The 22,741-nt window shown below is 38.7% G+C and overlaps 1 protein-coding gene across 4 annotated transcripts in view; it reads left to right on the forward strand.

Moving 5' to 3' along the window:
* The first annotated feature begins 280 nt into the window (after nt 1–280).
* VPS35L (VPS35 endosomal protein sorting factor like) overlaps nt 281–22,741 on the forward strand; it is a 47,009-nt gene continuing 24,548 nt past the window's right edge. For 3 of the 4 annotated variants that reach the window (XM_066329622.1, XM_066329623.1, XM_066329624.1), the window contains exons 1-22: nt 281–320; nt 3,076–3,175; nt 4,100–4,267; nt 4,592–4,714; nt 5,086–5,110; nt 6,127–6,203; nt 6,787–6,915; nt 9,719–9,803; nt 10,754–10,813; nt 12,665–12,761; nt 13,168–13,215; nt 14,199–14,292; nt 14,795–14,872; nt 15,240–15,362; nt 16,039–16,085; nt 18,132–18,243; nt 18,452–18,568; nt 18,929–18,982; nt 19,408–19,488; nt 20,320–20,382; nt 21,432–21,517; nt 22,510–22,590. In XM_066329622.1, coding sequence (XP_066185719.1) covers nt 304–320; nt 3,076–3,175; nt 4,100–4,267; nt 4,592–4,714; nt 5,086–5,110; nt 6,127–6,203; nt 6,787–6,915; nt 9,719–9,803; nt 10,754–10,813; nt 12,665–12,761; nt 13,168–13,215; nt 14,199–14,292; nt 14,795–14,872; nt 15,240–15,362; nt 16,039–16,085; nt 18,132–18,243; nt 18,452–18,568; nt 18,929–18,982; nt 19,408–19,488; nt 20,320–20,382; nt 21,432–21,517; nt 22,510–22,590 — 1,865 coding nt within the window. In that variant the 5' untranslated portion in view covers nt 281–303. Of the gene's footprint in view, nt 321–3,075; nt 3,176–4,099; nt 4,268–4,591; nt 4,715–5,085; nt 5,111–6,126; nt 6,204–6,786; nt 6,916–9,718; nt 9,804–10,753; nt 10,814–12,664; nt 12,762–13,167; nt 13,216–14,198; nt 14,293–14,794; nt 14,873–15,239; nt 15,363–16,038; nt 16,086–18,131; nt 18,244–18,451; nt 18,569–18,928; nt 18,983–19,407; nt 19,489–20,319; nt 20,383–21,431; nt 21,518–22,509; nt 22,591–22,741 lie in introns of those variants that run through there. The other variant, XM_066329625.1, reaches the window with a different exon arrangement.

The following is a 22,741-nucleotide window of genomic DNA, read 5'->3' on the forward strand; positions in this document are numbered from 1 at the left end:
CGGGGCTGGCTCTGGGCGGGGCTGGCTCTGGGCGGGGCTGGCTCTGGGCGGGGCTGGCTCTGGGCGGGGCTGGCTCTGGGCGGGGCTGGCTCTGGGCGGGGCTGGCTCTGGGCGGGGCTGGCTCTGGGCGGGGCTGGCTCTGGGCGGGGCTGGCTCTGGGCGGGGCTGGCTCTGGGCGGGGCTGGCTCTGGGCGGGGCTGGCTCTGGGCGGGGCTTTGCCCGCCTCAGGCGCTTCCTTGGGCGGGGCGAGACCTTCCGGCGGAGGGCGCGGCCCCCGCGCGCTGTCATGTGACGGGGCGCAAGATGGCCGCCTTCCCCTGGTGAGGCGGCGGTGCCGGGAGCTGCGTGTTCCCCCGCGGTGGGCTCTGGGGGGCTGTGGGCCCCCGCGCCTGGGAGAGGGCTTCTGTCGTGCTCGGTGACCCTCGCAGCCGGCGGGCTAAGGCGGGGGTGGTCACGGATGTGCCAGAGGGGAAAGTGCGGGGCCTCTCCGCCCGCGGGGCTGGGGGCAGTTCGGCTGGGGGATACTGGGAGCGCCGCGAGTGGCGGGGGCTGCTGTCTGAGAAACCCGAGGGTTCAGATCGCGTTCTTAACACCCCGGCGTTACACTGAGCGACGCGGGTGCCGGGCGGGCAGCACAGCTCTGCTGAGGCTCGGAGCCGCAGCTGTGAGCCGGGCGGAACGCGATGGCCGCCGGCCTCCCGTTATTGCCCCTAAAGCAAAGGAGCTCCCCCAGCGCCGCTGGCTTTCCCGGGCTGCTGTCACGGAGCGTGCCCTGCTCGTGGCGAGGGGCCGGAGCGGGGCAGGAGCGCTGCGCCCAGCGCCTCCGGGCGGGGTCACTGCGGGCCCGCTGTCCGCCCGCCTCGCTGCCTGCCCTGGAGATCAAGGTCTCCTGCCGTGTTACTAGCACAGTTCAGCCTCTGTTAGTTGTCTTTCACAGGCTCTTTAGCAGTAGACAGAGGCTACAGATAGAGGCGGAGTCAGCTTCTAGCAACGTGCATTTTCAGGAAAATGTGTACATCTCAGGAAGCTGCACTGCGTAGGACATGGAATTAGTCTAGTATTTGTTTGGAAAAGGAAGGATAAAAGAGGCACTCTAACAGACAAAAGCAGTTGCAAAACAGAGTGAAACCAGAGCACAAGAGATGCTGAAAATTTGGGTTTTATATAGCACAGCAATGAGGTAACAGCCTAATAAATAGGTCTAGTAACACTGATGTAGAAGTGGTCATGGGGAAATAACCAGACCTTCACCAGAGTAAGATGTTTCCATCATGCTGTTCTCTAATATGGAAGATATTTTCACGGTTTAGGGTTTAGCAGAACCCTAGTTATTTTTAAGCAGTATTAATGCTAAAAAGCTGCTTTGCAGATTTATTGTCTGCATAGTCATCAGTCTGCATATGAGGGAAAAAATAGCACCTGTTGGTGCTGGAGAGTTTTATTAACATAATGTTCAAATTAAGCAAATCTTAAAAATTTAAACAAATTTGTTAAAGTAGTACATGAAATAATTTGAAGTGTAGGCTGCAATGCATTTTTATAATAATTATGCATAATTATCTAGAAAAATTGTTTTGGTTTTATGTTTACTATTCAGATAATGATAGATACAACCACTATGGGATGTGCCTCAATGTATTGCCAATACCAGTATATGTCTAGTGTTGTAAAGGGACTCTCTTCTGTTTTGTATGCCTGGCTCCTTTGTGCTCCCTGTGAGCTTTTTGAAGGACTTGCTTTAGGATAAGCACTGGCTTTGGGAAGGTGCTGTGTGCCTGAAAACAGTCCCAGGAACAAAGATGGTTTACCAGGAGGAGAGAAAAAGGTTGGTAGGCTGGCAGGTGTTGGAGGTGCAGAGTGGTGGCAGTTGCAGTGCTGCTTATGTGTGGAAAAGGTTTGAAACCCTCTGTTAAAACAGCACCTGAAGCAGGTGTAATCATGCAGGATGCATAGAGGATGAAACCCCAGCTTGGCCAGAGTCTTATTTTTATTTCTTCTCAAAAGTTGGCTGCACTGCTGTGGCCAAGAAAGGAATGCCTAATCTCCTTTCCCTGGAGAGTAAGCACAACATAATGCCAGAGCAAACTTGGTCTTGTGATCTGTATTAGCTTTGTTACAAGCTGTCTTATCACTTGAATAGGCACACTGTACTTTTTAAAGGCTTATTTACAGGGTTTACAGCTCTTGTTCACTCCCACGTGTGTATTATTACCACGTGCATTTACCCAGTGTGCTTGCACTAATTGGAGTGCAGTTGATTTTGGCCTGGGGATGCTGAGAGAGCTGTCAGCAGTTAAAGAAATGTTACAATTGTGTAGTCAGAAAGAGTTTGGAAGGTTTTCCACCCAGATGTTTATTAACCCGTGATGCAAATGAGCAAGAAGAGTCATTGAGCAATGTGACAATAGCAAAAAGAAAAGGGACTGGAGATCAACAAAACAAACAAATAAGCATGTGGATTTCACTGGACTCTATCTCATTAGATGTCAAAAGTTTCTCCTTAGAGAGGCACAGCCATAAATTATCTAATCCATAATTCATTATTAAGGGAACTTGGATTTTTGGGGTACATGATGTCTGTAGAAGAGCTGGCTGCTCTTTTTCAGCACTGCTGAAAATCTTCCAAATTAGTTATGTCTTTGAGTAGGAATGGAATTATTTGAAAGTTTGGATTAATTCTTGTGGGAAAGACGTGTGTTATGTGGGGGAAGTGCTGTTTGGTTTTGTTAGGAGTCTGATCAAAGAATTTTTTGTGCATCTCCTGATTTTACTTGTTCAGCTGAGGCAATAGTGTGTGCCATAAACATTCTCAGGATCTTGACTGAAACAGAAAAGAACAAGTAGCAGCTCTGCATGTTTCAAAGACTAAAAAAGGGTACAACTAAATGGCTGAAAGTAAAATTTCTCCAGTTTTAGTTTTATGTTATCTCAGTAGAGAGAAATTTGGATCTTTATGCTTATTTTTCAATATGCTGTTTTTGTGAATAAGCATCTCTATAGATTTGAATATGGTTCTCTCTTAGTATGTGGTTATTTATAAGCATATATACTTTCCCTTCACTCGTACTTTTTAAGGCATGCAAGATCAAGGAACTATGTGTCAGAATCTGAAGTGTGCAAACTGGAATCTGTATCCTTGGATTTTGGAGATTACCATCCACTGAAACCCATTACAGTGAGTTTTTTCGTGCTTTTGGAAAATATATCTAAATTCAGACTGATTGTGTTCCTCTTTTAACGTCTGTTCCTTTAAAATTAAAAAGCATTGATGGTGGTACTTGTAAAGTTGCTTTCTGTGTTAGTGGCCTGTTTTAGAGGCATCAAGGTTTATTCTGTTTGCCCTTTACAGAAGTTTGCTGGTGTGTGATGTGCCAGAAAGAGTCTCCTGACAAATACAGCACCTTCAGTTTGTAGGCTTTCTTGGTTGCATTAAGTGCTGAATAATGGGTAAATTTAAAATCAAATTGTTGCATTACAAAAGACCTGCATAATTGCTTGATGTAAGGTTTGGTTTTGGGTTAGCTTCCAGTCAGCTGTGTACTTTAAAACATTTTTAATTTCTTTGATGTGTAAGAGGCTTTTAAAGATATACAGAAAAAATCCAGCTTCAAAGAGATGAATTATCCACTGATGAATGGTAAATGGGCAGTAGCTTCTGCTCAGGAAGGTCAGCAGGGAGAGAAGATAGTGGCCTGAGTATGGATTTGATTTTCCAGGCTCGAGTGTCCTAGGAGAAAAGATGAAGCTGGCAGAGGAAATTAAATAGCAAGGAAGAGTTGGGAGGATAGAGACAAACATAATAAAATAGAGGAAAGGAACTAGAAAGATACTCAGTGTGGTTGTTCTTACAATTTTGTACACCTGGAGTTGGAGGGAAAAAAAACCAGTGGAAATGCTACTGAAGAGTGAATGCCTCCAGATTCAGGGAGAAGGGGGGCTTCAACTGAAATGCTGGTGCTCACTCCAAAGAGTTTGTTTGATGTCTCCTTGCCTTCATTGCAACAGCACAATTTATGTAGAATGTATTTCAGTGATTTATTTAAGAAAAGTGAGGGAAAGGAAAGCCTTTTTGTTTAATAGTTCTGACCTTTGCCTTTAGGTTACTGAATCCAAGACAAAGAAGATGAACAGGAAGGGAAGTACTTCTTCCACCTCCTCCTCTTCCTCTAGTTCTCTGATGGACCCACTGAGCAGTGTGTTGGATGGCACTGATCCCTTGTCATTGTTTGCAGCAGCTGCAGATCCTGTGACTGCTGCTCCTCCCACGGTAACTCTGGGGGTAGTTGTCTCAACTAAGTAAAATAAAACCAAAACCAAACCAAAACTGTAAAGCTAACCCTGGATGAAATGTATTGTCTCACCAGCAAAGAGGTTAATATAGGAAATATACCGTATTAATAGAATATTTTTTTTATTTACCTGCTTTTATCTGGTTTATGTTGACGTATTTATTTAAATATGGATTTTTTTTAATAATGTAACTTTTGAAAGGATCAGCCAGAACTTGAAACATTAAGCTGACCTTTGTCATGAGCCTTCTCTTCTTTTTCCAGATCTGTACTTAACTTTTGTGCTTGTACTCCTGTCACAGGATGGTACACGAAGGAAACGGGATAAAGATGAGAGCTCAGCAGTAGGAAGTGACTTTGAACCATGGTCGAGCAAACGTGGTGAAATCCTTGCTAGATACACAACAACAGAGAAGCTTTCTATTGTAAGTGGTGGCTGCCACCGGTTTTTTAATTTGTACTAGACCTTTAATGGATTTTGGATGTTGCTATTTTATAATTCTTTCATGGGTAAATACTGGTCCGCTAGATTTCAGTTTTATTTTTGTAGAAAACTGAATCACAAACTCTCACTTGTAAAGATTGTTCCAGAGCTGAGTCCAAGTCTTTTGTTATTTATACTTTGTCTTTTTGTAACAATATATACTTTGTCTTTTTGTAACAATGCAGATAACTTTTGGTCTTGTGTCTACTTCTAAATGATTAGAGGGTTAATTAGCAGTGTAATTACCCTATGCATTCTTGGAATGCTAGAGAGTGTGTGTTTTCTAACAGTCTGCTTCTGCTTCCTTCACAGAATTTGTACATGGGATCTGAAAAAGGTGAGCACTTTCTTTACCAGTTACAGAGTTTGCTTGAGACAGGGTGCAGGGACAAATTTGGGGTCAAGAATAGTTGAAATGTCTTTTACTGCCTCCCCCATTCTGACATCATGCTTCTTGCTTTTTTGTTGGTAAGATGTCTGGATGTTTGTTTAAAATAATTATTAAAAATAAGCCACTCAACCACCTTGTCTTTTATTCCTGTGGGCTAAGGAATTTCTGATTATTTCACTGCACTGCCTTCCACTGTAGCTTAAAACTTTCTTCCATTTAAACTGAGCAATGATGTTTTGAGGATCATGTTTATCAGCTCTTCTGCTAGCTGGAAGGAAAGCAAACATGTCCTTTGGGAACTTGTTCAGTTATTCTCTTTACATGAAAGTGAAGTGATTTCAGTTGTGTGCTGGATGTTTAAAAAAGAACCAGATATTAAATATTTTATCATGTTTTCTAGCAAAGAGAAACTGGGCTAAGTAATCATAGCATAGTAAATCAGGATTTTTTTATATGAATAAACATGCAGCATTTCAGCATCTGCAAAAATATAAAATACTTGTTTGCAATAAGAATGGTCAGACACTGAAACTGGATGTTCAGGCAGAGTGTGACATTTATATCCTTAGATATTGTTAAATTGACTGAATAGCACCCTGTGCAACTGTTACAACGTCACAACTGGACCTGCTTTGAGGAGGAGAGGTGGACACAGACCTCCATAGAGCTTTTCTGTCCTTAATTATCCTGTGGTTCTATGTGATGATTCTTTTCTTACCAGTAAAGCTTGCAGGAAAATCCACTTATATTCAATTTTGCTTACTTGTCATTGCCCTTGTTCAAAGTGAATGCACTGTAGGTATGTTTAGATGTGTGTCTTCAGGAATAGTCACTAAATGAATCAAACCACTTGTTCTGTCACAGAAGCTGACTGGTCCATGTCAGGCTTTTTCAGATTTGTTTCTCTTTACAAATCCCAGTATTTCAGTGTTAAAGAAACTTAAGTCTGTAATTCTTTGCAGGAAAAACCACAACTACTGGTTCAGCAGTTTCTGAAAAAGTGAGGACAAGATTAGAAGAACTGGATGATCTGGAAGAGGTGAGAAAGTTTTCTGATTAAATTACAGCATCATTATAACAGTGAAAGGAATTTGTGAAATAGAAATCTTCTGTGAAACTTTTAAAAAGGTCCTGATTCTGCAAGTGGAGTATTTAGACAAGTACGTACTTTCTGTAGGAATTCTCTAGTAATTTTAATCCTTATTGTTACAGAATTCAGGCAGAATCATATTTTTATATCACTAGAAATTGTGATGTGAAAATTCACCTGATCTATTGCTGTTAATTTGCCTTCTTAATGCCATAAAATTTTGTGGAGCCCTGTAGGCTAAATATCTGATAAATCTGGTTGCCCTGTGGCAGAATCTGCATATGTCTACCTGAGTTTAAGTTACAATTATGAGTTTGATAGAAATACTGAGTACTGAGATTTTTTCTCAGGCTGCAGGATTTTACTGTGCAAAGGTGAGATGTTTCATAACCTACTTTCCTGAGACCTGAAGAGGAGTTGTAATAAATTTTGTAGGATTCTCCCCCCCAGCATGGTGATTTGAGTCTATAATAACAGCACTCTCCTTCCTTCCCTCCTGCTCTTATTAAGTGGGTTTGTGTCTTCTTGCCAGGGGTCACAGAAAGAGTTGTTAAATTTGACTCAGCAGGATTACATGAACCGAATTGAAGAACTGAACCAGTCTTTAAAGGATGCATGGTCCTCTGATCAGAAAGTAAAAGCTCTGAAAATAGTCATCCAGGTAAGTTTTATGTTTTTGTTCTGTACAGAACCAGGGAGTTAGCTGATATAACTTGTCCAGTTTCCTTCTTGAGAAAAGAAGGATTTCTACTATTTTTCTATTCTTTTCTTTTGTTCTTCTCTGAAGCACATTTGTTCCAGAGTTGAGTTTTATGACTTCAGACAGTAGTTGGATTTTCAGTTTTGTTGTTACATACTGGTTTTGACTAGGTTATGTGGGATAAAATTCTCAGTGAGCCACCAAATAAGGATAGTTAGAACATATAGCATGTAGTGATAGTCAGCTCTTTGTAGGACATTTAATTTCCTTTCCTGTCCTCTTCCCCTTCAGCTCCCAACAAATAATAGCAGAATGGCTTTTTGAACATCAGCATTTTACCCATCCAAACTTAGTAGGGCAATTAAATAAAGGGATTTAGGACCTTGGCAAGCTAGCAAAACCAGCTCCAGTTTTTTAAAATTGTGTGTATGGGGTTTGTTTTAGTTTGTTTGTTTGAGAACTTGTCCACAGTTTTCCTTTGGGTCATTTGGGGTGATATGCTTTGAGGAGGGCATGGGGAAACAGGACAGTTAAATGCTCTTTGGTTTAGCTTAGCCTTTAAAAAAGGCCAGAGGCAGAGTGCAGCAGAGGACAGATGAGATAATGACATCCTTAAAAACTGTAAAACTGATGTAATGCTCGTAGTCATCCAGTGGGGTTATATAAAGTCAGGATATTTTTTTGGTCGTTCTCAATACTCTTGTGAAAACTGCTTGAAATAATTTCATCTTAAATTGTCGTAAAGACAAAAAAGGAAATGAAACATTAATGAAGTGAGATACATGACCTAGGGTGACTAATGTACTATTGTAATACTATGAAATCAGCACTGTTATTGTTATTTTTAAAAAAATCCATATATAGGAATATGAAGTGTGAATATTGTCTTTGGATGAGAAGAAAAGCAGCAGAGATGTACTGTACTTAGAGTGTTTTGTGTCTAAATATATATATATGTGTGTGATAATGCAGCAATCATCTATGCATTGATACTTTCCTATGTTGTTTTGCAACTGGTTCACAAGCAATTTTGAAATAATACAGTTTCTAACATGGGATCCAGTGCTTCCTTTTAGGAAAGTGGTACCAAAGTTGAATGTGTTTATCTCTGCTAAAGTGTTGTTCACTTAGCACTTAATGCTGCAGTTGCTCATCACTAATTGGAAGACTGGCTGAGAATGAAATAGGTACTTGTGTAATTAATGAATTTAAAAGTTTCATGAAGGATAATAATTCTATAGTTACAAAGCAGGATAGGGTAAAAACCTCACTGAACTTTGCTTGTGTTTGCTCTTGCAGAGTGCTGTAGCCTCTGAAAGAGCTGAGTAGTTCTCTTGGCATCAGGCTGTGGTTCTAGGCATAGTCTGTCATTATTATTACAGAGTGGTAATACAGTATTACAGTATTACTGTATTACTGATTATTACAGTAGGAGGAGTGAGTTTGGCTTCTGGTTAGGAACATTTCTTCACCAAAAGGTTCTCAATCACTGTCCAGTCTGCTGGACCACTGCCCAGGGCAGTGGTGGCATCACTGTCCTTGGAGGTATTTAAAATATGTGTGTGGATGTGGCACTTGGGGATATTTTTAATTGATGATCTTGGCAGTGATGGATTAAAGGTTGGACTCAGCAGTCTTGAAGGTCTTTTCCAACCTAAGCAGTTCTATGGTTCCTCAAGTGCCTTTTTGCAAGATGCTTTGCTTGGCAAGATGGAGTATGCTAAGCTACTTAGAATAAGCTGAAGTAAGGTGATTATGTGTGTGAGCTCTAAGAAAAGTGGTACTGGTGAAGGAGAGAAAAAGGATGGAGCTCATAGAAGATATTGTCAGCCTTAGAGACCAGAGAAGACTTGGGGCCAGAGGCTACATTTGGCTTAAGCAAGGAGCGGGTGGATTTCTCTCCCAGCCAGTCATTCACCCTTTATCTTTTGGTAGAAGCTGTCTTGGTTTTTTTTTGGTGAGTAACCTTCTGCCAAAGTTTTTGACTTTAGTTTAATCCTGTAAAACAAAGTATAGCTTAATTAAATATCTTAGAAATATCTTCAATCCTCAGTCTATATTTTGAATTCATACAGTGAGTGGATTGATGTCCCTTCCTGGCCTGACATCCAATGAAAGTAGAACTAAGTGGGTAATACATTTTCAAATGTGACTTTGTACCAGCCATTGTACCATTATAGTCCAAAGGCCGTGATCAGGTTGTGTCCCAGTGGGTGGTGATTGATTACAGAATCCTCTCTGGAGCTGGCTGTGGTTCATTCTGTTTCCAGAATGGTTGAACTAGTTATGTGAGCTGCAAAAATCCATTGGAAAGCTTATTAACTACACTTCTAAAATGGTTTCTTAATTCAATCTATATTACATTTTGTGTTTGATGTGGATGCTTAGAGAGAGAGTGAAAAACTGAAGTGTCCTTAAAAAAAGTGATTTTAGAGAAGAAGTGCCTTTTAATGCTTTGTCTGGAAGAGAATTTCTCTTGTCTGAACCATGCACAGCTCTTCATGGTCAGCTGAAACTCTGCATTGTAGATTACCCTGTATAAAGAAAAACCAGGTCTGTGTAGCTCTGGAAATGAAAAATAACCTGAAAATTACAACAAGCACTATGGTCTGTTATATTGGATGTCCTAGTGCTTTTGGCTTCATAGTTCATACTGGCCCTTTCCATCTGTGAATATTCTTCCATTTCAGCTTTTCTGGAGTAAAAACACAAACTTGTGTTAGCCTCTAAAAATGGTGTTGTTGTGTTTTTTTTTTTTTTCTAGTGTTCTAAGCTTCTTTCAGAGACAACAGTGATTCAGTTTTATCCAAGTAAATTTGTTTTAATTACAGATATCCTCGATACTTTTGGTAAGTATCTACTGTGCCAGACTTACTACACAGTTGTTAATAAGGTTATTTTTTTGTAATGTTACAGAGCATCAAAGTTATCCAAAAAGAGCTGAAATTACTTTTAGTTTTAACATGGAATATTTCCAACATAAACATTTGGGCACCAGTGGTAAACATGGTATATTATTGTAAAAAATCTCCTAAGAGCAAAGTCTTTGAGATAAAAAGGATCTTTTTTGTGGTTCTGTGCTTTATGTATTAGTTAATATCGAGAACAAAATATTAGGAAAAATCATGACCTCTGCATTTTGAAATTTAAAACACACTGTCATTATAAAAATATTTTGGATTTTGGCAGCTTTTTGACATAATATTTCATTGTTCTTGTATTTAAAGAATAGAAGTTAGAAAGTTTTCTTTGGCTGGATAGGGACTATGAAGTGATCAGAAGGAAGTTACTGATTTTTTAAATATATTTTTAAACTTGTTAGTGAAATTGTCATCCACTTCATGTGACTCTCTTATTTTGCTGCCATGTTATGGAAAAGATTTACAATGGTAGTCAAAGTTGATGGGTATTTTGGTGCCAGCAGGATATGCTACGACAGAGATCCAGTTGTTTTTTCAGGTCATGTTTCCTCTTTGTGCTCCTTCCTGCTTGCTGAAAGCTGCTGGAGATAACACAATATCTAAACTCAGCAAAGTCAGGACACCAGCTGTCCTTTCCTGGCCTGGGAGAAATGTGACCTGTCTGTTACCTCTGCTCTTAAGGGAGCCAGAGAATGTTTTTATAGTGTGAGAAGTGCTCAATCGCACTGAACATTTCAGCCTCGCTAGAGGGCAGCAAAATGTCAGTGTTCCAGACGTTTCTGTTTCTTCCATCTAATTTCATTGTATGTTGGAAAGGGAACCTTTGTACCAACACTTTGTGTTTTACAAGTCGTTAATTTTTTTTTTTATTTTACCAGGGAAACTGGTATATGAAAGAATTCTGTCAATGTGTGTGGATAACCGAGTCTCTCTGCCAGGTAACTTTGTTTCCGTTGTGCTTCAGAAAAAAAATCATATCCAACCTTGAGGAAGGTTAAACAGGACCATTGCTACTCTGTCTCTGATAGAAGAGGTTCTGATTTGAATGTAGTAGCTTTTAGTTTTTAACAGGGTAAAAATCCAGTGATTTCAGCTTCCACTATTCACAGTGTTCATGCAAAAAATACATTTTAATTGTGAAGGATATATCTAAGATATAATAATGTGTGCTTATGGTTCTGCTGTTACTCAGTGTAAACTGTTTCTTTCTGAGGCTTGAAATCACAAAGAATCGTGTAAGTTCTCTAATACAGACTTTGTTATGGGACTGGAGAATTAAACAGGAATAGCCAAATTAGATGAAGACTTCTTTTTCCCCTTTTTTTGTCTTAGCATATGCTCTCTTCTGAAAGTACTACAGTTTGGTAGCTTAATGTTAATGGTAGAAATGTAATAAAGCTGAGAGTCTCAGATTTTGGTAAATAGATGCTTTTGTTGCTACACTGGAAGCGTGTAGTTTTGCTGTTATAAGAGAAGAATTTTGGAAGAAGCAGCAGGCTGCTTCTAGCATAATTTAACTGGGGCCCTTTTCCTTTCTTCAGTTTAAGTTCCAACACAATATAAAAATCTAATTTGACATTGCAGGTGAAAGAACCTCTTTAGCAAGAGGTTGAAACATTCTGTGCAAAATACAGGCATTTCCTTGCAATTTGGAGTGCATTAAGTGCACATCTGTGCAAGATGAAACATTCTGTAGTTAGCAGTGGAACAGTACCATTAGTTTGCAGTTAAATCCATAGGATTGGAACTGTAAACTTGAAAACAGCAAATACTGAAATTTGAAATGAACCTAGAGAAAATAATTAAGATGAATTTGGTTGTTGCAGATCTGACAAACTGCTCTTGCAAACATGAATGGAGGCAGGCAGTTCTCATAGCACATCACGATTTCTGGGCACAGTTACCTCTGTTCTGGAGAGCTGAGCTCCTGCTGCAGCTGTACAGCTGCCAGGGGCATTGCTGGTGGGAACTTCCCAAGCAGCTCTGAAAGTGGGAGGGAGAAGGAAAATCTGTGCTGTGCTGACTGCGCATGTGAACCTTTGGGGATTTCAGGCCCAACCCCTGAGCTTTCCCCTTCTGAGCCAAGTGAAACTAAGTTCAGTGAGAGCTCCTGAGGTCCTATGTGAGAAAGATCCTGACTGAGTGCAGGAGGTTCTAACACGTGGCTTCTCTTGTGTTGGAAGTTGGAAACTTGTTGTGGACCTTCTCACCTTCTGGAGGCAGGAGTGGGAGAGCACTGGTGTTTTAAATAGTTTCACAAGGAGTTTGTAAGACAACATGTTCAATGTTCAGTTTACAGAAACAAGGTTTCTGTCCATGTTCAGTATTTCCTACTTCTTGCAGAAGTATTATTTAAATTTTATGTTAACCTTTTAAAAAAAACTGAGTGCTTAAATCTCTTTAGTGTGTTCTCTAGTCATTATGGATTTATATACACATGTTTGTTACAGATTCTCTACATTTTCTTTCTTTTTATTCCAATTTCTGATTTTGGAAGAGCAGAGGCAAAGATTGGATTTCTCAGTAGCACCTCTGAGATGAGCTCCAAGTGCTTGAATTCAGGTTCTGGAATGTTATTTACTACAAGATTTTTACCTTTTCTCGTTATGTATTCAGCTCTGACTGCTGCTCAAGAGAGCTGAGAAGCAAATGTATTGCCTAGTTTATTGTTGTGCGCTTCATTTCTTGAGGAATGGCAAGAGAATAGTTTTAAACCTAAACCTAACATGAAAAGTAACTTGTTTCCAGAAAGAATGTAACTATTTCTGTGTTGTTGGGTTTTTTCCTAGGTAACTTTTCTCCAGAGAGTGTTAATGATACTGCTAAAGAAACTTGCTTAAACTGGTTTTTCAAGATTGCTTCAATCAGAGAACTCATTCCCAGATTGTATCCTTGTCAAATGAGACCTTCAGAGTGTGCCTGCAGGTTTTTTGTAGATTTTTCCAAAAGTGAACATGTTTGTTTCAATAAAACCCACAGGATCTGCTGTTTATGCTGGTTGTTTTGTTTGTTTCAGGCTGTATGTTTTGAATGTACTTTTGAGTCACGTTGCATGGTAAACTGAATGCTTAATTATTGGCTCTGAGCACTTTGGCAGTGACAAAGTAGAGATGATGAATGAAAAAATTTTAAACAAAATCTTGTAGATAAATTGTAAAAATCAGCAAAGTGTAGTGACATTAATTACAGATGGCCTTAAAATATTTTGGATAATATCCATTTGGTGTATATTTGCTTCACATTTTTAACGGTGTGAATCTTAGTTTTGTTCCTTAGCTTGGCTTCAATTCAGTTACGTGGAAGCAGCAATACTGAAGTGCAATAAGTTCCTATCCAAAACGTAAGAATAATGTTAAGTATGGGAAGGAAGTGAATGGGCAGAGTTGGGAACTAATTCAATGAATTAAGCATGAGAGGTCTGTGATTAATGATGGGTAGGGTCTTAGTAGAACTGAGAAGAAGCAGAGAGGTTTTGGAATTTTTAATGAGAATACCATGAAAAAATTAAAGGTGAACTGTGATACACTTTGAAATGCAATAGTGCTCTCAGTTTTCAAATGTAGGTACAAATGTGATATCAGGTGTCACAAATCCCAATGCAAATTGAAAACCAGTGGCTTCTGATGGTGGAGGGGAAGGGAGATTGTTGACATGAGAAGTGTGGGGAAAAGGATAGAAAACTGAAAGGAAAATATTGATGTCCTACTAGGAGAGACAGAGTAGGAGAAATAATGTAGGAGCAATGAACCACCATCTATTGAAAACTTTGGTACAAGTTTAATGTGTTGCCAAACAGTGCCAGCTGCTGAGCAGAAAATGTTCCTTCCCTTGTAACTGTCCTTCAGTTATATATTGAAATCAGTGTTGGAAGGCAAATTGCTACTATGCTGACAACTTTATTATCCCTAAAAAGCAGTTCTTTTACTGGAATTAGTGTGCCTCATATCCAGGCACTAGTACACCTCTGTCTAAAAGGACCTGTGGGAAGTTCTGTCAGCTCTGCTTTAAGCATCTGCTTTCCTTACACTAAGTTACAGCTTTTCCATAGCTCTGCTGTTCTTTAAGCTAGAGGAGGAGTTCTTTGATTTTATTTGTCTTGCTCTGAATAGCACATACTGCAATTTGAATAGAAGATATGTATTACTGTACACAGAAAATTTTACTTACAAAATAATATTTTGTGCTAGTATCCTTTTTCTTTGATAGATATTTCTATAAGTCATGCTCAATTGTTAGTCTACAAGGCAGTTACTGAAGTTACCTGTAGGTGATGTGAATCTGTTATTGACTGCTAAAGCTCATTTTCATTTCTGATAAAAACAGGGGCATTTCGGAATGTCTCCCACGGTTAACATCTATGATTAGAGGAATTGGAGATCCACTGGTTGCAGTCTATGCCAGAGCATACCTTTGCCGGGTAGGTTGTCACTTATCTCCTCTGATTGTATCAAAGGTTTACTACAGCCAGTGCTGCGACTGCTTCAAGGAACTACTGCTTGACTACTACTCAAGTAGTCAGCTGCCTGTCTCTCCCTTTCAACAAACAAAGAAAAAATTATTTCTCTTCTGTTTTACAAATGGGGAATCTTTCTTTAAGTATTTGTAGTAAGTAAGAATAATTTTATGTGCTGCTGTAGGCTGTTGCAGTGCACTGGAGTAGATGCTGATTTCCTCAGTGCTTACAGATCCTTGGAGCTGATGTTAGGATGGTGTTTAAAAACAGCTGTAACTGCCTCAGGGTGTTTGTTAGTGGACGTAGTTGTAATAATAAGCAAGGAAATAATCAGTCAAAAGCGTGTGATTCAAAGCTATTTGTTGATCTGATATGTGTGACTTGGGTGTATTCCTTCAGCAAATGCATTTTCATCTCACTCTGAAGGAGAATTGATAGATTATAAAATCTTTTTCTTTCAGTACAGGTTGGGATGGAAGTGGCACCGCAACTCAAAGAAAGCCTTAACAAAAATTTTTTTGACTTTCTCCTGACATTTAAACAAGTAAGCAAATAAGTGTTTTATTTGCAAAATCATATAAATACACTCCTTAATCAAACTGTCACATATTTAAAAAAAATCTTAGAAGTTCTCAAATCTAGATTTAGGGGTGTTCCTGTATCCAGATATAGTATGGGAAATTTTACATACATTCTGGTAAGTTGAAACTGCTCTATTCAGCATGTTTCCAGACTTGAATAATGTGTCAGGAGCTTGATATTTTTCCCCCAGTTTTGCAAGGAATGCCCCATAATATCTGTACCTTTGTGCTGCTGTCTGTTGTCGTTTCCATTCATATACAAACTTTGACCAGTTTATCGTGTTTCCCATTAAATACCTGTTCACATACTTTTGTCTCTTATTTCAACAGATACACGGGGATACAGTTCAGAATCAGCTGGTCGTGCAATGTGTGGAGATCCCTTTGTATTTGACCCTATATTCTCCTGCTATAGACTGGATTTTACAGTGTATTGCATACCATGCTCCAGACGTAAGTGAATGTGGTAATGCTCAGTACTAAAGGAACTGTTGTGGTGAAGAATTAGTTTTGCCTACTAAAGAAACCACCCCTCAGTCAGTTCTTACATGAGCGAGAAGGCGAGTAAAAAGAGCCTTCATAGGACTGTCTGATGCTGTCTTCTGTACAGGGAGAATGTTTCCTTCCACAAAGCTCAAGTGTGGCCACTTCAAGTTCATAGGCAGCGTTCTTGTTTGTTTCATACTGTCCTTTAGCTAGTTTAATCTTTATTTCCTGAATTCATCAGTTGCTTCTGTCATACAGATTGACAAATGGTTTAACTAAACTGTAACTTAATGTAGTGAAGAGATTGTTTTAATCTCTGTCAGTTTGGCAGAGTTTTCACCTCTCCTGCCAGAGATAACTGACCTGGCTGGCAAACAGTGATTACCTGGAGTAATGGCATGGATGAAAGATTGCAGATTTGACTTCCATAAAGTGGTGGTTTTGGTTGAAATGCCACTGTACCTATTCCAGAAGATGTGCTACACCATTGTTTTCTTGTGCTGTAAATATAGGGTAAGACAGGACTAGTGGAATGTATTGGAGAGGTAATTAAAACAGCTTTTAGTGGATTTCAGTACAGGAATTAAAACTGAATATATTTGCAGAGTCTCTATTCTGTAATTTTAATAAGTAATTTTTCCAGGTTCTGCTTACTGAGATGATGGAAAGATGCAAGAAGTTGGGAAACAAGTAAGTGTTGCCGAGTGTGGAAGGCAGGAGTCTTTAATGAGTACCCCTGAGTCACTGGAATAATGTTCTCTCTCTTTTGGAAACAGGATGCATAGTGCAGCTTTCATTCTCCCAGTAGCTTACTAAATCATGATTATGAGCATCTGCTTTCCAGAGATGAATTCTAAAATCTGGTAGATTGCTTGTCAAGCCGAAGTTAATTTGTTTTACTTGGTTGCTGCATTCTGGCTCCTAAGCCAAAGTTTAGGACATGTAATTTGCTCTCCCTTAGCCATGTCTCAGATTCTTGGTTTTGCTTCGCTTTTCTGAGTTTTTCTCCTTTTCCTTTCCCCTGCCATTCACTGGCTACTCTCAGGCCACAGATGCATTCAGCAAGGGAAGTTGTAAAGCTGCTAGCAACCTTTGGAAGTTGGTAATACTTAGGGAATTATTTTTATCAACATTAAAATTAGGATCTCAAACGTCTTCTAGAAGTCTTTGTGCAGGGTGGTTGTGTTCAGAAGATGGTCTGCTCTGAAGGTTGGATGTCCTCATTGGGTTTTGTGGATGCAGTCTGGCCTGGGGATGGGCTTCTCTTTGTTCATTTTGTTGGGTAGCTTGGCTGAGTTCTGTGAAAGTTTTCAGCTATCTAATTTTTTTCTGATGTGCTTTACACAATCCAATTCTGCAGCAGCTGAGGAACTAAAATATGTTAATCACTTAGCTGAGGAATGCCAGCATTCTGTGACAGGGTTAAGGTGTGTGGGGAAAGCATTATTTAAAAAATGTGCTGTGAAAATGGTATTGTATCAGAGTGTATCAAACAGATAAAAATAATTCACATTCTCTGACATACAAATCGTTTTGTATAGGTGTTGATTTGTTTTGTGGAACTTACTTTCAAATCAGCTTCCTAGCCCTAGAAATGGGCTAGGTTAATCTTCTTTGTTCCTGTTTTCTCTTTGAAGGAAGGATAAAATGTTGAGTATAGTAAGTTTTTTTTTTTTTAATGTTTTTGGGACGTGTCCTTATTATTGGGAAGTTGAGTGATCCAGTTTAAAGCAGTAGTCTTCTTTCGAAGTCGAGTTCTGTGTTTTGTGTCTTCTCATGACTGTCAAAATGCTACAAAGCAAGAGGTATCAGTATATGAATCTTTAAATAATCTCAGTATGTTCCATGAGCTACTTTGCAGCCATCTAAGTGAAAAGTGATAGCCTGGTCCTTTGTATTGCAAAGCACAGACCTAGTGAACTAGAAGTGCTTGTCTAATGATGAAATGCAAATTCCAGTCAAATTGTCATGGGATCACTAAAGCTCAGGCAGAAACAGAAGCTGCTGGGTTATTTTAAGCACTCTGCAGAGTTTCCCTCAAGGTAAACTGCCCTGTATTCAAACTGTTTGAGACTAGTGAAGGGCACAGTGTTTTAGGGGGCAGCTTCTTGAGCTAACTCATGGCTGAGTAAACTGGATATTATAGTGATGCAGAGTTCAGTCTTCCATTGTGGCTTTGGCTTGATGGTAACACAAATATCTGTATGAATGGTTAATCAGAAATGTCTAAATATGTCATTGCCAGTTAACACATGACCATGACTTTGGATTTATTTAAACTCTAACAATGCAGCCGCTAGAAATGCATATATAATTAATTAGGAGAAATTTCAATAGGGATTTGCCCTCCCTAAGTATTCTTCTGAGCTGTAATTAAACAGAAAGTAAGTTTGTAAATATCAGCTACTCCTGGTTTGCTTGATATTTCTAGTAAACTCCTGCTAAACATGATGGCTTCAAAAACAGCTGTGTGGAAGAAGTATTTTACAGGCAGGGTTACCTTTTCCTTATCTGGTGACTTAATGTTTTCTTGTTTTGCTTATGTATTACTACTCCTCATCAAGGCAAGCTCAGTTTATGTGAGGGTCTTTTTATCCTTGTTTCTTTCTTTATTTTTAAATTAACTATAGATGCTGGACAGTTGTTAGTCTAAGAAGTTCAGATTAATGTAAATGCAGCTACTACTAAATGTGAGTTGGTGTTGAGCTGTATTGATCTATGTTGTGTTCCTTGCAGTGCTTTGCTATTGAATTCGGTCATGTCGGCATTCAGGGCAGAGTTTATTGCTGCAAGATCAATGGACTTCATTGGCATGATTAAAGAGTGTGATGAGTCTGGATTCCCAAAGGTAACATTTTATATGTAATTTGTAACAATTCCTTCTCTGTGACAAAGGTCTTTGTGCTTTTAGTTGCCTACATAACTCGTGTGTCAATTGAATAAAATTATTCAAGTGGTTTGATCTGAAAATCTTTCTGCACACTGTACCTGCCAGACCAGTCTTGGATGGATGTGCATTATCTACCTTTAATTGAAAAATTCTCATTAATTTTCAGCATCTCCTCTTTCGCTCCCTGGGATTAAACTTAGCATTGGCTGATCCTCCTGAAAATGATCGCCATCAAATATTAAATGAAGCCTGGAAGGTTATAACAAAGCTGAAGAACCCACAGGTGAGTTACTGTCCATTCTGTTTTACTACTGATTCTGTGTTTAGAGCAAAGCTGTAGCCAGTTGTTCAGTAAGCAGATGCTTAGCATGACATTGTTTACCTTTTCTAAATACACACAGCTGCAAAAAAAAAAAAAAAAGGTGATGTAATGTCTTTGTATCATCCCTGCTTTTCTTAGCTCTGCTGAAGCACAGCTTAATTTTACATAACATGATTACACAAATGCAACTTTTGAATTCTAGATGTTTAGGTCTGCATCAATCATACCTCAGGAGTTAATTCTTTTAAGTGTAATTTTTGCAAGTGTATTTCTCACAGTCTCCTGCAAATATTGGTAATGATAAGACACGTGTATTTCTAGGATTATATCAACTGTGCTGAAGTGTGGGTGGAGTATACATGCAGGCATTTTACGGTAGGTAACAATTACTTTTTTTCCTTTGAATTTTTGTGATACAGACTAAGTGGCTGTGTTAGCAGTCTGGTATTAAAGATGGAAAGGCTTTGACTATTCTGTATAAATGCATAGGAATGAAAAAAAGGTGTTTTTTTCATGAAAGATGGATGGGGACAAAAGATGCAGCTTTGAAGCTTTACTACCCCTGAAAGGTAGTAAAGCTGAAGGTTTAGCACTGAAGGTTTCTTATCCTTTTTTTCAATAGCAGATAGATCAGTTTAAGTAAAGATTTACTGGAGCTATGGTTTTAAAGTTTATAAAACTAGAGCTCCATAAAAAGCTGATGCTTTGGCAAATGGAAATAAATTATCCTACTCAGCTGGTGTTTAGTGACTTGATTTATGTGCCAATTTCATTTTGTAACCTTGTTTTTTGCTACACAGAAGCGGGAAGTCAATACAGTTCTGGCTGATGCTATCAAACACATGACTCCTGATCGAGCATTTGAAGATGCTTACCCACAGGTAAAGAGTTTATTTTGCCAAATCTGTAAAAATCTGATAGGCAGTTTCTTAAATGGAATTAATTCTTAAACATTACTGATAACTCTTATAACAAAATAATTATTTTTAAACACTAGCTATAATTTGGGAAGCATCTTGGAGCACTGGAATGTTGTGATTTATTTCTCCTTTTTTTCCATGCACGTCCATCTTTTAATTCTGAGAAATGCTAAACCTGAATGATTTATGTATTTAGAAGTAGCAATAGTTAACTCCTACATCAACAGTGGTGTTTGCTGAAGGAAGTTAGCAATCATGGTAGGCTGTTTAAAAAGAAGTAAACCATAAAATATTCTATCCCTACTTGGCATTGTTAAGGCTTCAGTGAATTATTGTGTCCAGTTCTTGAGACTGAATGCCAAATGAGATATGGATTAGTTGAGAAGGTTTCTGTGGTTACTTTGGAGGGTAGAAAAAGTCCCTACAAAAGAATATTTAAAAAACTGGTTTGGGGTTTTAGTGCAGAGAGCTGGAGGACATGGAGACTCTAAATTAAAAAAAAAAAAGTGCCTAACTATGGAAGTGAAGAGCAAATAAAGCCTGGGCAGGCTGGTCAGCCTCTGTTCAATATGGTTTCTGAAGGGTATGCTGGAAAAGTGTCAGAATAGCATAGCTATAGTTTGTCCTGCTTTGGGGAGAGAAATTATGTTGGATGAATGCTTGAAACATCTTTCAAAAGAGTTCTCTATGAGTAACTAGAGAAGAATAATTTCTGGTGTGGATAATCTTAATTTAACTCATATTACAATAATTTTCCCCTGTTTTTAAACTTTTCCTTTTTCTCCCCTTTAGCTGCAGTCAATTATTCAGAAAGTTATTACCTATATCTATGACTTTGCTCTGCTTTTTTCAGTGGTAAGTGATATTCTGTTCAATAAATTTTTAAGAAAAACTGCTTGGCAGTTTTTCTGCAAGAGAATTTACCTTGACTGAGATATTTAGATTATTTACAATTTCAGAGAATGCAAGGACTTTTTGTCAAGTTGCTAAGTGCAGAAATATTTTGTGAACTTTCTGCTGCTTACTACTTAAGTCCTTATTATTCCAATTCCAGTTTTCTATGCTTTTTCATTAGGCTGTTAAATTCCCTAAGTTTGTTTGTTTCTGGTAAGTGACAATCAATGGAAGATAAAGTAACATTTATTTGTGTGTATGTTAATGTAATTGCTGGTAGCTGTTTCTGTATTATGGTACATAACATACCCTCTCACAGCATTGACACTTGGCATTGAAACAGAGTGGAACTCAGAGAAGTCAGAGACTATATGAAAAATAGACACAAAGACAGCAGACAGTGTGTGTCAAAGTACAGAAACCATTTGAAGAGTGAAACTCAAGACTGAGGCTGTGGATTTGGGATCAAATCTTGTTCACAAATTGCTTGGATAATTCTGAAAAGCTTACCCTTACTATATTATTGAGATGATACAGAAACTAAGTATTTTAGTATGTTAAACAATCTAGACCCTTTTTTTTTTAAGAAAATTTGAATGTCTTAGACCTTCACTTAGATGTGGAATTGTTGATGATGTGTAGACTATTTTAATTGTTTATAGTATCTTGCTTTTTTTTTTCTCATAGATGTCTGAATTTGTCATGATCTTAAGCTTTTGAAGCATGTGGTTGCTTTTAAAAATAAAGTGCAATGTTTGATTCAAACAGTTCTGTATTTTGTGTTCCCTTCTGGATCTCTGCAATCAATAAATTGATACATCTTTCAGCCATCAGTCTTTTTCCATTAGTTCCACTTTTTCATCCTTTGAGATGAATTACTGTTTTCAAAAAAGATGAAAATAGCTTTACCTAAATAGCTGTGCTTATAAAACTTATCCAAAATATTTACTGTTTTAGTGTGTTGTTTGTAACATACCTAATTTTACTTGTTTATGTATTTGTACTTTCAGGAGAAATTCTTGCCATTTCTGGATATGTTCCAGAAGGAAAGTGTGAGAGTGGAGGTTTGCAAGTGCATTATGGAATCTTTTATTAAGTAAGTGGAGGCCATTGAAGTGAAATGCACTCTGGAGGCTCTTAGAAACTTACTGGAAGATGGCTAGGGAAGAGGAGTCAGGATATTGGCTATTTAGTTTGTGAAGGTGTTCCAGGCTATGAGAAAGAAAAAAGAAAATGTGTCAGTTTTGTTAATCTATTGATGGACTGTTTGACTGTTCACAAATAAAGCTGAGTTGAAGTAAATATATTGATGTTGACTTGCTGTGGGTTAACAGAATAGTTGTTCTCTGAGCTTTTTTTGAGTTTTTTTTTTTTGTTGCCTTTGGTTTATGAAATTTATTTCACATTCCAGTTGCTGTGACAGCGCAGAATAGAGAGTATTGCTACAGTGGAAAATTAACCTAAAAAACAAAAAATACTCAACTGTTCTAAAAGTCCAGCAGTCCTTTTCTTTTCAAATAATTAAGAGGTTTCTTGAAACATTTTTCTCATTTTCACCTTCTCTTCAGGTATTTATATTGGCTGCTGAGCCCCCCAAGCCTTCTCTCCCCTAGGGCACACAGGCCAGCTCTCTTGGCTTTGCTCATATGAGAGATGCTGTGGCCCCTTAATCATCTTAGTGGAGCTGCATTGCACATTTGCCTCTGTACCTAAACCTGACACTGATCCTTTCTGTCTGTCCCTGAGTAGCTGAGAAATTATATTATATCTTTGTAAATCCAGGATTGCTGTGTTCTGATGTTCTTAGATTGCCTCAATGTGTCAAATGTCCACCGTGCTGTGTCCCTTAAGGAATCAGAGTCTGGCTTAGCAATGCAGCTGTGTATATTACGATAATATTTCTTGCAATTATATACATATTAACCATGTGATCAATGGTGTTCCTGTGGTTCACAAATTGCCTTAAATTTGTGCAGTGTCATACAGTGCTGGTGACTGAAATTTGCATTAAAGGGGTGTTATTCTAGTCATTGTTTTCCATTTTGACAGAGCAGGATTTTTCATCACATTTTCTAAAACTTTTTCTAGGCATCAGCAGGAGTCAACAAAGGATCCTGTTATACTCAATGCTCTCCTGCATATCTGTAAGACGATGCATGATTCTGTGAAGTAAGAGGAATTTCTACTGTGAGCTCTCATTTATGCAAAGTTGGGCTGCCTGATGTGGTTTCATGTTTCTGAGGCTGTTTGTTTCGAGGTGGATTAAGATATGAATCCAATTAGTGCTGAGGGAAGAGCTGTGCAGTGAAGTAGCAGCATG

This window comes from Sylvia atricapilla, chromosome 15, assembly GCF_009819655.1.
Source record: "Sylvia atricapilla isolate bSylAtr1 chromosome 15, bSylAtr1.pri, whole genome shotgun sequence".
Classification (NCBI taxonomy): Eukaryota; Metazoa; Chordata; class Aves; order Passeriformes; family Sylviidae; genus Sylvia; species Sylvia atricapilla.